A 12,024-nucleotide genomic window follows, 5' to 3' on the forward strand; every position below is an offset into this window, starting at 1 on the left:
AGCCATTTGAACCAACGTGGTCAACAAACAAATTTTCAACAAAATGCAAGTAATTCTGTCCAGTCGTTCGCTCGTATGAAATGAATGGACCTATGAACATCTTACAGATCATTCACCACCTAAAACAAATGGTTCAAATGGCTCTGAGCACTATGGGACAACTTCTGAGGTCATCAGTCACTTAGAACTACTTAAACCTAACTAACCTAAGGACATCACACACATCCATGCCCAAGGCAGAATTTGAACCTGCGACCGTAGCGGTCGCGCGGTTCCAGACTGTAGGGCCTAGAAGCGCCTAGAACCGCTTGGACACTCCGGCCGGCTGCACCACCTAACATTTAGCAAAAAAACAACTTAGAAACTCAATCTCTGTTGCTTCATCATGGCCAGGGAACATCGGTTGGTAAGTACCTTTCAATAGACCTATACTTTGAGGTAATAAAATAAAATATCTCAAAGCGTACGGCTGTTGGCGAAGTTTATTGACATTGAAGAAACTTGGAAGTTGACTAGTTCTGTAGCACGTGGAGTTTTGCCGATTTTTCCGCGACCACCGATGGTTATTACGGGTGATGATTCCCTTCCGTGTAAGCGTGACATCGACAGTGAATAATAAAATGAAAGCAAATTACAGTTGTCTTTCAGCCAATGACAAAATTCAAGTTGTATGGCGATGTGAAGGCAGTGTAAAGACTGTGGGCACGCTGTGGGTGACATGGGTATATGTTTCCCGCATGTGAGTGTGAGAGCAGAAAGGAAGTCGGCAGTCCGCGTGCAGACACGCTGCGCTGTCCGCCTAGCCGTTGTCACACGGACCGTGCCGTCGAACGTTAACGTTGAGCGTGCTAAGCTCAACGTGCTGCTGAACGCTCAGGAACAATGCGACTTATGCATACGGTACGTGGGCCCCAACGTGGTATACGCGATCGCAACGCACTCCAGCGGCAGTTGAGGGCTGTTTATAGTTCGTAAATCACACTGTTTACTCATCGGGCGCGCGAAAGATTCCCACGTTAGCTCTATTAAAACGCACATTTCCTCCATCGTCCACGAAAAGGAAAGTACTATCTCCAGTCACTAAGGACACAGGCTCATAAAAGTTCCATTACAAACAGTGCTTTACAAATTTGGAATACTTCTCCGCACACCGAGCGAGGTGGCGCAGTGGTTAGACACTGGACTCGCATTCGGGAGGACGACGGTTCAATCCCGCGTCCGGCCACCCTGATTTAGGTTTTCCGTGATTTCCCTAAATCGCTCCAGGCAAATGCCGGGATGGTTCCTTTCAAAGGGCACGGCCGACTTCCTTCCCCGTCCTTCCCTAATCCGATGAGACCGATGACCTCGCTGTCTGGTCTCTTTCTCCAAACCAACCAACCCAACTTCTCCGCATAAGATAAACATTATTTCATCATTCCCACATTTTAGTAAAACCCCAAGGTCAGTCTTACTTGATCACTGTTCCTATCCAGTAACAGAATCTTTGCAACATGTGAATTACGAAGCGTAAAAGAAAAAAGGAGCAAAATATCTTTATACAAATAGCGCAAGCTGTCCTGTAGATTAAGCCAATTGAACAAAGTCACCCCTCAAAAAAAGTTAACTTATATTTGCATAACATCAAATATTATAGCATATATTTGTATTAAACTAATAATAAAGTATCAGAACCTAATAAAAACGCAAATGTTAGGAAAAAAATTGGAAGTGTCAAGCCGCGAACCACCGCCCCAACCAACATCTCATCAGAGGACGGTGCCGCTACTCATTACGTTAAACGAAGTTCACACCCCTTACATGTATATTTTATTACCCCTTGCTGGAAACCTTAATCGTAGATATGTTACTAATTGAAATTTAATTGTAACAAATTGTACCAAGAACAATATGTTTTGGGTCGATCTGCAGTGCGTCGCTGCCTCCAAATAACCTACTCTCATAATACGCAAGTTACAATAATTCTTTTGCCACGAATATGATGTTTCTCATTATTTTATTGGAACGAATCACGCAGTTAACAACGGGTTTTCCAGTGATTCTCAATTTGCTGGTGCTCAGAAACGGCATATATACGTATAGGCTTGAAATGAATGCCAATATGGCGCCTCACTACTTTGTACTGAAGGGAGACGGCGTGAGTGTGACGTAGGTGGCGTTGTGCCATCTCATTGGACAACGTTCAGACGCACGCTCAGAATATCTGACATGCCAGATATTGCTCTGCACGTTCGGAAAGACTCCCGAGCGTGCTGTTGCTATGTGGTAAGGTCTTATGGGACCAAACAGCTGACGTCATCGGGCCATAAGCTTACGCACTACTTAATAAAACTTAAACTAACTTACGCTATGGACAACACACACATCCATGATCCATTAGCCGGCTGCGATGGTCTAGTGGTTCTAGGCGCGCAGTCCGGAACCGCGCGACTGCTACGGTCGCAGGTTCGAATCCTGCCTCGGGCATGAATGTGTGTGATGTCCTTAGGTTAGTTAGGTTTAAGTAGTTCTAAGTTCTAGGGGACTGATGACCACAGATGTTAAGTCCCATAGTGCTCAGAGCCATTTGAACCAGGGAGGTAGGGAGGACTCAAACCTCCGGGGGGGGGGGGGGGGGGGGGAGAGCAGGGCGTACCGTGAAGACGCCCCATGTCGAGGTGCACCTGTGCCATTACGGATAAAACGTTGTGCGCACACTGTTACCTCTATAGTCTTTCTCACACGATTGCACATAAACTAATCGGTAAAATAAATTATTTTCGCGTTACCTATAGCTTTATAAGACAGCTTCATGTTGAAGTGGCCAAAATTTAACGTGATATTGGCATATAAGTACGACGCTGCGCGGAATTCGTAAAAGTTTGCAATGAAAAATATGAGTCGCTGTGGTTTTGAGTTTGGTGCGTAATACACCATACGTTGCTGCAAAAGCAATTTAGCTACGATATTGAATTTTTCTTTAGACGTGGGAGGAGCTCTATCTGTCTCCAATCTCGAAAAATGGAATTTATGTAGAACGATCACTTCCGACCGCACGCGCACTGGAATGAAATATTCATAACGAACCTCATATCTCGTAAACCGTGCGAGATATCGACACGAGATTTTGACAAGACGTAGGAAGCAAAGAGGAGTGTATTTTGCTATGTCGTTAACACAGGGTACTTTCTTATCTACGGCGATATAGCGGAACGTATGGCTTTTTATTTTATTTTTTTTCAATCCAATACTGTAATATTTTTAAGAGTCCTATACAACTACTGAAAAGAGAATTTGCTAGTATCAAACTAAACGTGAAATTTCTTATCTTATTTTACAGCAAACCGACACAATGAGGTTTTCCGTAAGCTATTGATTACCCCAGTCGTCTGTTTCATTTTAATAAGACACGCTGTTTCACGATTCTGTCGCAATAGGTATTGCAACGTAAGTTTGTGCAGTTTATACCGTATTTTAACAAAAAACGCAAAATTAAATTTGTCAACAAGAGGAACGTATCTGTTCCTCATAATCGATAAGGTTTCATCAAATGAGAAGTAGTTAACAGTTCAACAAAAATAAACCGCCAATTCTGTTGCAATTTTGACGTAATCCTGTAACCCATCATATTCAGTGCTACCGGCCAGTTTAGAAAAAAATGTTCAGATGTGTGTCAAATCTTATGGGACTTAACTGCTAAGGTCATCAGTCCCTAAGCTTACACACTACTTAACCTAAATTATCTTAAGGACAAATACACACACCCATGCCCGAGGGAGGACTCGAACCTCCGCCACGATCAGCCGCACAGGCCGTGACTGCAGCGTCTTAGACCGCTTTTTTTTTTTTTCGTTCTTGATCGTTGTGTTTGCGCGTTGCGGACGTGACAGCACATCCGTTTAAGTTCGTTTGCTGATCCTTCTGCTCAGTTTTTTACTACAGAGACCAGCCAGCTCTCTAACCGAACACGCTGAGCTCCCGTGCCGGCATAAACTTCATCACGCCTCCAATAGACCGCTCGGGTAACCCCGTGAGGCGCTAGGTTAGACCAGCACCTTGATGTTAGGGCACAGACAACAAATGTATTAGAGAGTCAGCACTATGTAAGACAGTTTGAGCTACGCGTATTCTGCAAATTAGTATTTTTTGGCTGCCCTGTTGTCACGACCAAGAAGTAGTTAAGTGCTTTTCTAATTTTAAAACTATTGTAATTTTACGACTGTTTCTGTGCTTCTTTCAGTTGTTTCAACCTTACAGCGGGCTTTTCTCCTGGGATTAGTATTTAGATAGTGCAATACTATGGATTTATTTTACTGCTGCTTCACCTTGGGCACAATTGTTGTTTTATATGATTTCCAGTTATAAATTTGAGACCATCTATTGTTCACTTGGACGATTAAAAGATAGCTCATAGAATTATAAAGTGCTAAAATTTGAGTCCACTCACTGTTTTCTCGGACAGTAAAAACTATTTTAACTTTTTTAAAGTTCGAAATGGTTATTGTCAATTCTGAATTTGAAATAGAAATGTTGTTCCTTTTAATGCTGAATGATATTTTTAATTGCTCGAAGTCCTGTGCTACCATTCAACAGCAATTGCTGGCGCCAACTTGGGCGTAATTACCAGACTCTACCTGTTCCACGCAATATGATGAAAGCTCTGGTAAACACTCTACGATTAGGAATTCGAGATGTTGGAAAGCGCCCTCGGTATTGGTTCAAATGGTTCAAATGGCTCTGAGCACTATGGGACTTAACATCTGTGGTCATCAGTCCCCTAGAACTTAGAACTACTTAAACCTAACTAACCTAAGGACATCACACACATCCATGCCCGAGGCAGGATTCGAACCTGCGACCGTAGCAGTTCCGCGGTTCCGGACTGAGCGCCTAGAACCGCTAGACCACCGCGGCCGGCTGCCCTCGGTATTCATCGACAGTAGTAGGAGTACTACCATCGCAGGAGACGTAAACATACACCATAGCTGTATATTCTTCATGAGGGGCACCATAGGTAGCATGTGTACAAACACACTGAATCGATGCTTCTCCCTGATACACTCTCTATCCCTTGCACTACTTCACTCACAAAACACAAGGGACGACTGTGCTTTCAATGGATTTAATGGCAGAAAGATATCCCGAGCAAAGTGGGTGAAATGAACGAGATCGGTTTGGCTATAATAAAACGTCAAATACGTTGGGTGGGTAACATACTTCCGCACCACCAGACCAAAAATAAATGCACTATGCATGCCTTGGGCATGGATTTGTTTGATGTCCATAGGTTAATTAGGTTTAAGTAGTTGTAAGTTCAACCTCGGAAACTATTCGGAATAGGACATGTGTCCATACGAAGTTTTTTGCTTCAGCTGAGCGTTCGTGTCATATCCCTGAATCTGGACCATTCCTCCAGCAACAGTCTGTATATTGATAAAGAGTGATGCGACAAATTGTTATTTTTATTCTCGTGTCAGAAACATACATAAAACACAATTTATACAATTACTGAATGATCAGTACAATTTATATAATTTTTGGCCAAAATTTGGTCACTTACAATGCATTTTCCGTTGCCTGGTGGAGGAGGATGGACACAGCCGACACTGAAGCATATGTTGAACAGTCTGTTCTTCCTCGCAGTCGCATTGGGTTTTGTTTTCTTCAATGTATCCGACCTCAGCCTATTCAAGGACTTTCAGATTGGCCAATTCTCATCGTGACCAGTTGGAAAAGATTCTGAAAATCTTTTCCAATCAGGAGAGTGGTATGTCTTTGCTCTCCATAGTTGCAGCCTGCCTTCTTCATCTATGGTTGTTAGGTCTGAGGAAACTTTTCCTTGACCTTAGTCGTTGTGGGTAGGGTTGTTGTCCATTCATGGGATGCGGTTTCTCCTGCTCCAGTTTCGTTCTTTCCCTGTTTGCCGATATTTCTCTTCGAACAGGAGGTGATGCAATTCTTGAGAGGTGGTAGAGCCATTCAACTGTAGTTGATGTCAAGCAGGCTGTTATAATACTGTATGGGTCGTTTAGGGCAATATCACCTGTATGGCATGTGAGAGATGATGCGAATCGACAGAGTAACACTTGATTTTCAATACCAATAACGTACCGATGGGATGATTTCCTTTCGATCATGGGTAAAAGTCTTATTTCTCACACGGTGACATTACTCGATTAGCACGCAGCAAACAACTGTCATCTTTCGGCCTAATCTTGACCTGGGTTACGCTACTGTCTATCACCACAACCATGTTCGCCTCGCGAACTATTTACCAATCTTCGTTGATCCAATGGATCGTGGGACGACGGCTGGCATGAGCTTCTTGATGCAATAATTTACCAACAGCCGTATGTATTGTAGAAATTGAATCTGGACCATTCCTCCAGCAACAGTCTGTATATTGATAAAGAGTGATGCGAGAGATTGTTATTATTATTCTCGTGTCAGAAACATACATAAAACACAGTTTATACAATTATTGACTGATCAGCACAATTTATATAATTTTTGACCAAAATATGGTCACTTCCAGTGCATTTTCCGTTGCCTTCCGTTCATAAAATAAAATAAATTTCTACAATACATACGGCTGTTGGTAAATTATTGCATCAAAAAATATTTACCAATCTGTTGCCTTCACTAGACAGTTGTCGTCTCTGAGCACAACCTCGAATTAATTATTATCCTTTTACCGGATATCTAGTGATTAATATTAATCCTGTAAAGCCGGCCACTTTGGCCGAGCAGTTCTAGGCGCTTCAGTCTGGAACCACGCGACCGCTACGGTCGCAGGTTCCAATCCTGCCTCGGTCATGGATTTGTTTGATGTCCTTAGGTCAATTAGGTTTAAGTAGTTGTAAGTTCTAGCGGACTGATGACCTCAGATGTTAAGTCCCATAGAGCTCAGAGCCATTTGAAACCATTTAATCCTGTAAACTGCTTTAGTGCAAGGTTCTAATCCGGGTATATCTGGCTGGCATCCATTGTGACGACAATTTAATAGACAGCTTGTGAAAGTATGCGGAGTTGTGAATGGCGAACGAACGGATCAGCGAAAAGTGGCGAACCATAGCGACGGTTTCTTACCAGCACCATTTGAGTATCCTTCCAGCTACTCAGGCGATGTGCCGCTAACAAGCCTTGATATCGCTCACTGAACTCACGCGCGAGCGCGCACCCACACTCTCTCTCTCTCTCTCTCTCTCTCTCTCTCTCTCTCTCTCACACACACACACACACACACACACACACACACACGCACCATATGCATTCCTCTATTTCTGCACTAGCAACGGAAGCCACTAGTTGTGGTGCTTGTACGCTACGTATGGGTGGAATTCAGATTCATAGACTTCCGAAAATCGTTTGGCACGGTGCACCACTGCAACCCGTTAACGAAAATTCGAGCTTATGGAATACGTTCCCAGAGAGGTGAGTGGCTCGAAGACTTAATAGAACGCAGTATATTGTACTCGAAGGCGAGTGCTCATGAGACACACAGGTCTCGTCTGGAGTGTCCCAAAGAAGTGTGGCAGGACCGCTATGTACACAAATGATCTGACGGACAGGGTGAGCAGCAATCTGTGGCCGCTTGTTGACAATGCTGCGGTGTAATTGTTGGAACATACAAAATGACTTCGACAATGTTTCCAATTCGTGTGATTAATGTCAGTTAGCTCTAAATGCAGATGAGTTGGAAAAACAACCCCGTAATGCTGAAATACTGTATTAGTAACGTGCTGCTTGACACAGTTCCGTCGGTTAAGTACCTAGGCGTAAAGCTGCAAAGCGATGTTAAATGGAACGAGCATGTAAGGATTGTAGTAGGAAAGGCGAATGGTTTATTGGGAGAGTTTTGGAAAAGTGTGGGTCATCTGTAAAGGAGGCCGCGTATACAACATTAGTGCGATCCATTCTTTAGTACTGCTCCAGTGTTTGGGATCCACTTCACGTCGGATTAAAGGAAGACATCGAAGAAATTCAGAGGTGGGTTGCCAGATTTGTTACCGGCAGGTTCTATCAACATGCAAGTGTTACGACGATGCTCTGGGAAGTCAAACGGGAATCCATGGAGGGGAGGCGAAGTTCTTTTTGGGGAACTCTATTGAATCTGACTGCAGAACGATACTACTGCTGCCGACACAAATTTCACCTAGCGACAACAAAGACAACAGAAATTATGGCTCGTACGGAGGCTATCTTTGCGAGAGGAACAGGAAACGAAATGACAAGTAGTGGTACAGAGTACCCTCCGCCACGCGCCATACTTTGGCATGCGCAGTACTTATGTAGACGTAGATGTAAATGTTTTCTTATGAGAGGACGGCCCACCCTCTGACTCGGTATTTAGGCTTTATTTCAGTCAATGGTGGAAGCTGTGAAGCGCCCACTAAATTTTACGAGGGTGAGTCAAATGATAACCTTAAATATTTTTTAAAATATTATTTATTGGGCAGAAGTGTTTCTAATAAATCTACTACTGGTGGAAACAAGTGCTAAACAACACATCGCTCTTGCACTGGCATCATCCGGCATTTCAACCACACTCATGGAAGGGGGGGGGGGGGGGGGGGGGGCGAACTGCCCATTCTGCCCTACAAATACCGTTGAATGTAGCCGCAGAACAATTCCCGGCATGTAAAATCTCAAGAGCATCTGGACAAGGTGAACTTCTAAGGTAAGCTAAAATGATCTTCTGGAACAAATGCACAATGGCACATAAAAAAATCACCCGAAGCCATGGACAGAACGTTATAAGACTTACGAGAAAACTCAATTGATCGGAGGAACTCTACTCATACTTTCAAGAAGATTTTCGACCAACACTTCCCGTTACCCACAAGTCAAGCACCAGCAGACGAGATCAATGCATGCTTTAAAAAATCACATCTCCAGCCCTACATACAAACACTGTGACAAAAAAAAAAAAATATGAGAGTTGAACTATCGAAAGGCGAAACAACAGTACATTTTGCTCACCAACTTTTACAAATAGGCAAAGGCACATATCCTACTGACCAGACGTCGGGCCTTATTAAACTCAACAGTAATTTCTGCAACATACACACTACTTAAAACGAACTCATCGACCAAATTTATCCAAACATTGTTCACAACTATACCAATTCGGACTAGCTATTTGAAAGGGTAATTTTGGCAACTAAAATAATACTGTCGACGATATCAACTTTAATATTGAAAACAAAATTCCCGGTGAAGAGAGAATATACAAATCGGTCGACACGATGGTAAACTTTGAGGAAAGTGTGAACTTCCCTACAGAATTTCTAAACTCTTGCAAGTACTAGAAATGTCATTACAGTGCCTTCGACTTAGAACTGGATCTCCGTCCACATACTACTCAGAAATCTCAACTCACTAAAACTATGTAATGGAACAAGGATGATCGTCAAATAGCTATCGAATAACATCACCAAAGCCGAACTTATTACTGGAAAGTAAAAAGGACACATGCTATTTATCTCCAGAATACAACTGATCTCTTCTGAACTGCCACTCCAATTTAAAAGACTGCAATATCAAATTAGATTAGCCTACAGTTTTACAATTAACAAAGCGCAAGGACAAATTTTAAAATATTGCGGCATCAATCTCAAAGACTTCTGCTTCTCTCACGGTCAACTATACGTAGGTTGCTCTCGAACAGGATATTCGAAAAATTTGTACATATATTCTCTGGATAACAAAATGAAAAAAGTGTTCTTTGTAAAAAAAGTATTGTACATAGTTAGAAAATGGTTTCAATAAAAAGTTTTTACCTCTTATACTTTAGCAAGTATTGTAAAATGCTTAGAATATGTTTTCAATAAAAAAATTTCCTCTTATACTTTAAAGTTTATCTTTTTATTCCAACTACTACACAACTCATGTCAACTCCCTGAGCGAAGCCAGGTACTAATCATACAATAAAGAGTCTTCCTGTCATATATTTGCAATACTTTACGTTTGTTTGTGTTGAGAGTCAATTATCATTCTCTGCACTGATAGAGATGTTATAATTCCTATCTAGTTAAGAAATGAATCATGACTCTAATCGGATTATACAGTACAGCTTCATATTTCAGAAATATCTGGGCTTACGTACTAAACTTACAATAGCATTTTGTCCTCCATTTTTATCTGTTGAACTCCCTGTGTGTTACACTTCTACACTTTTCAAGTTCATATTAAAGAACGTGACTGAAGCAAAACATAAACTCAGGAGGTATGTGGTAGAAACACCACTAGGGGAACCGTGTCGGGCGTGGACACTCTTATTCTGTTTCAAGCAAAGTACAGGGTGACAATTATTGAACTACATGAAATAAAATCGGCATAACGGTTTGCGTAAGGACGCTCAAACTGTACAGTTGGTCAAGGGGCACGATGGTTTAGCGATGAAGCTAATTTTCATTTGGATGTGTTCGTCAATAAGCAAAACTGGCGCATTTAGGGGGCTGAGAATCTCTTCAGCCTCAACGGCTGACTGTCTGGTGTGCAATGGCCAGCCACGGAACAACTGGTCCGATATTCCGTCATAGCATGGTAACTACAGAACGGTACGTGAAGGTTTTGGAAGATGATTTCATCCCCATTATCAAAAGTGACCTTGATTTCGACAATATGTGGTTCATGCAAAACGGAGCTCGACCCCATCGGAGCCAGAGAGTCTGAGGATCGCCTTCTAGCTCTGGGGTATTCAGAGGCCACTGGCGAGGGGCCTTGATTGGCCGCCATATTCTCCTGATCAGAACACATGCGATTCCTTTTTCTGGGGCTATATTAAAGACATGTTGTACAATAATAACGGCAAAACCACTGCTGAGCTGAAAACAGCCATTCAGGAGGTCATCGACAGCATAGATGTTCCGACACTTCAGCGGATCATGCAGAATTTCGCTATTCGTCTGCGCCACACCATCGCCAATGACGGCAGGCATATCAAATTTATCGTAACCAAAAGCCGAATATCTTTAGTGACATGAAACTTCCTGGCAGATTAAAACTGTGTGCCGTACCGAGACTCGAACTCGGGAAGCTGTGAGGAGGGGGCGTAGTCGTACTTGGGTAGCTCAGATGGTAGAACATTTGCCCACGATAGGCAAACGCCCCGAGTTCGAGTCTCTGTCCGGCACACAGTCTGAATCTTCCAAGAAGTTTCATATCAGTGCACACTCCGCTGCAGAGCGAAAATTTCATCCGGGAGCTTTAGTGACGTTTATATATTGAACAAAGTGTGTGCACGCCATGGTTTGTAGCTAATTTACGATTTTTTTCATGTAGTTCAGTAATTATCACCCTGTATATGGCATGGAAATGGAAATTAGCGTTTGGCGTCATTGGCCGGGAGGCCCCTTACGGGGCAGGTCCGGCCGCCTTGGTGCAGGTATTATTACATTCGACGCCACATTAGGCGACCTGCGCGCCAGATGGGGGTGAAATGATGATGAAGATAACACAACACCCAGTCCCTGAGCGGGGAAACTCTCCGAGCCAGTCGGGAATCGAGCCCGGGCCCGTAGGACGGCAATCCGTCACGCTGACCACTCAGCTATCGGGGCGGACTGTATGTGGCATGAATTAAATGCACTGAAATGAAATGTATCGATCTTTGGGTATGGCATCAATGAAGATACAGTGATGTGCAATGTAATGAATGCAGTTCAAGTATCAGACACCTTTGGTCCCAAAGAGGAACATTATGTCATTAGTGCAGAGCGACTAAAAACTCGAAGTATTTTAACTTACCATTCTGTCTGTCTTAGGAACTTACTTGAAGAGAAGTCTGCGAAGTACAACACTCCTGCCAGGATGACCAGGATGATGATGACGGAGGCAGCCAGCATCACCGCCGCCACCCACACGGGTCGTCGACGTCGAAGTCCTGCACAAGGTCATGGAAAAACAGTGATCAGTTCTTTTCTGCTAACTGCACTGGCATACTATTCTCTGTAGTAGCTGGTCCTAACGTATAGGTATGTTTTCAGTATAAAACGTGCTGATCCGTTGATATGCCTGCTGATATCCATTGTAGTCTATTTG

The 12,024-nt window shown here is 43.1% G+C and overlaps 1 protein-coding gene across 1 annotated transcript in view; it reads right to left on the reverse strand.

Annotated features, from left to right (window-relative positions):
* Window positions 1-12,024, reverse strand: part of LOC124613969 (peptidoglycan-recognition protein SC1a/b-like) — a 61,319-nt gene that overhangs the window by 12,976 nt on the left and 36,319 nt on the right. Inside the window, exon 2 of the mRNA XM_047142756.1 lies at window positions 11,756-11,866. Coding sequence (XP_046998712.1) covers window positions 11,756-11,866 — 111 coding nt within the window. The remainder of the gene's footprint in view (window positions 1-11,755; window positions 11,867-12,024) is intronic.

The sequence above is a fragment of the Schistocerca americana genome, chromosome 4 (genome assembly GCF_021461395.2).
Source record: "Schistocerca americana isolate TAMUIC-IGC-003095 chromosome 4, iqSchAmer2.1, whole genome shotgun sequence".
NCBI classification, from domain to species: Eukaryota; Metazoa; Arthropoda; class Insecta; order Orthoptera; family Acrididae; genus Schistocerca; species Schistocerca americana.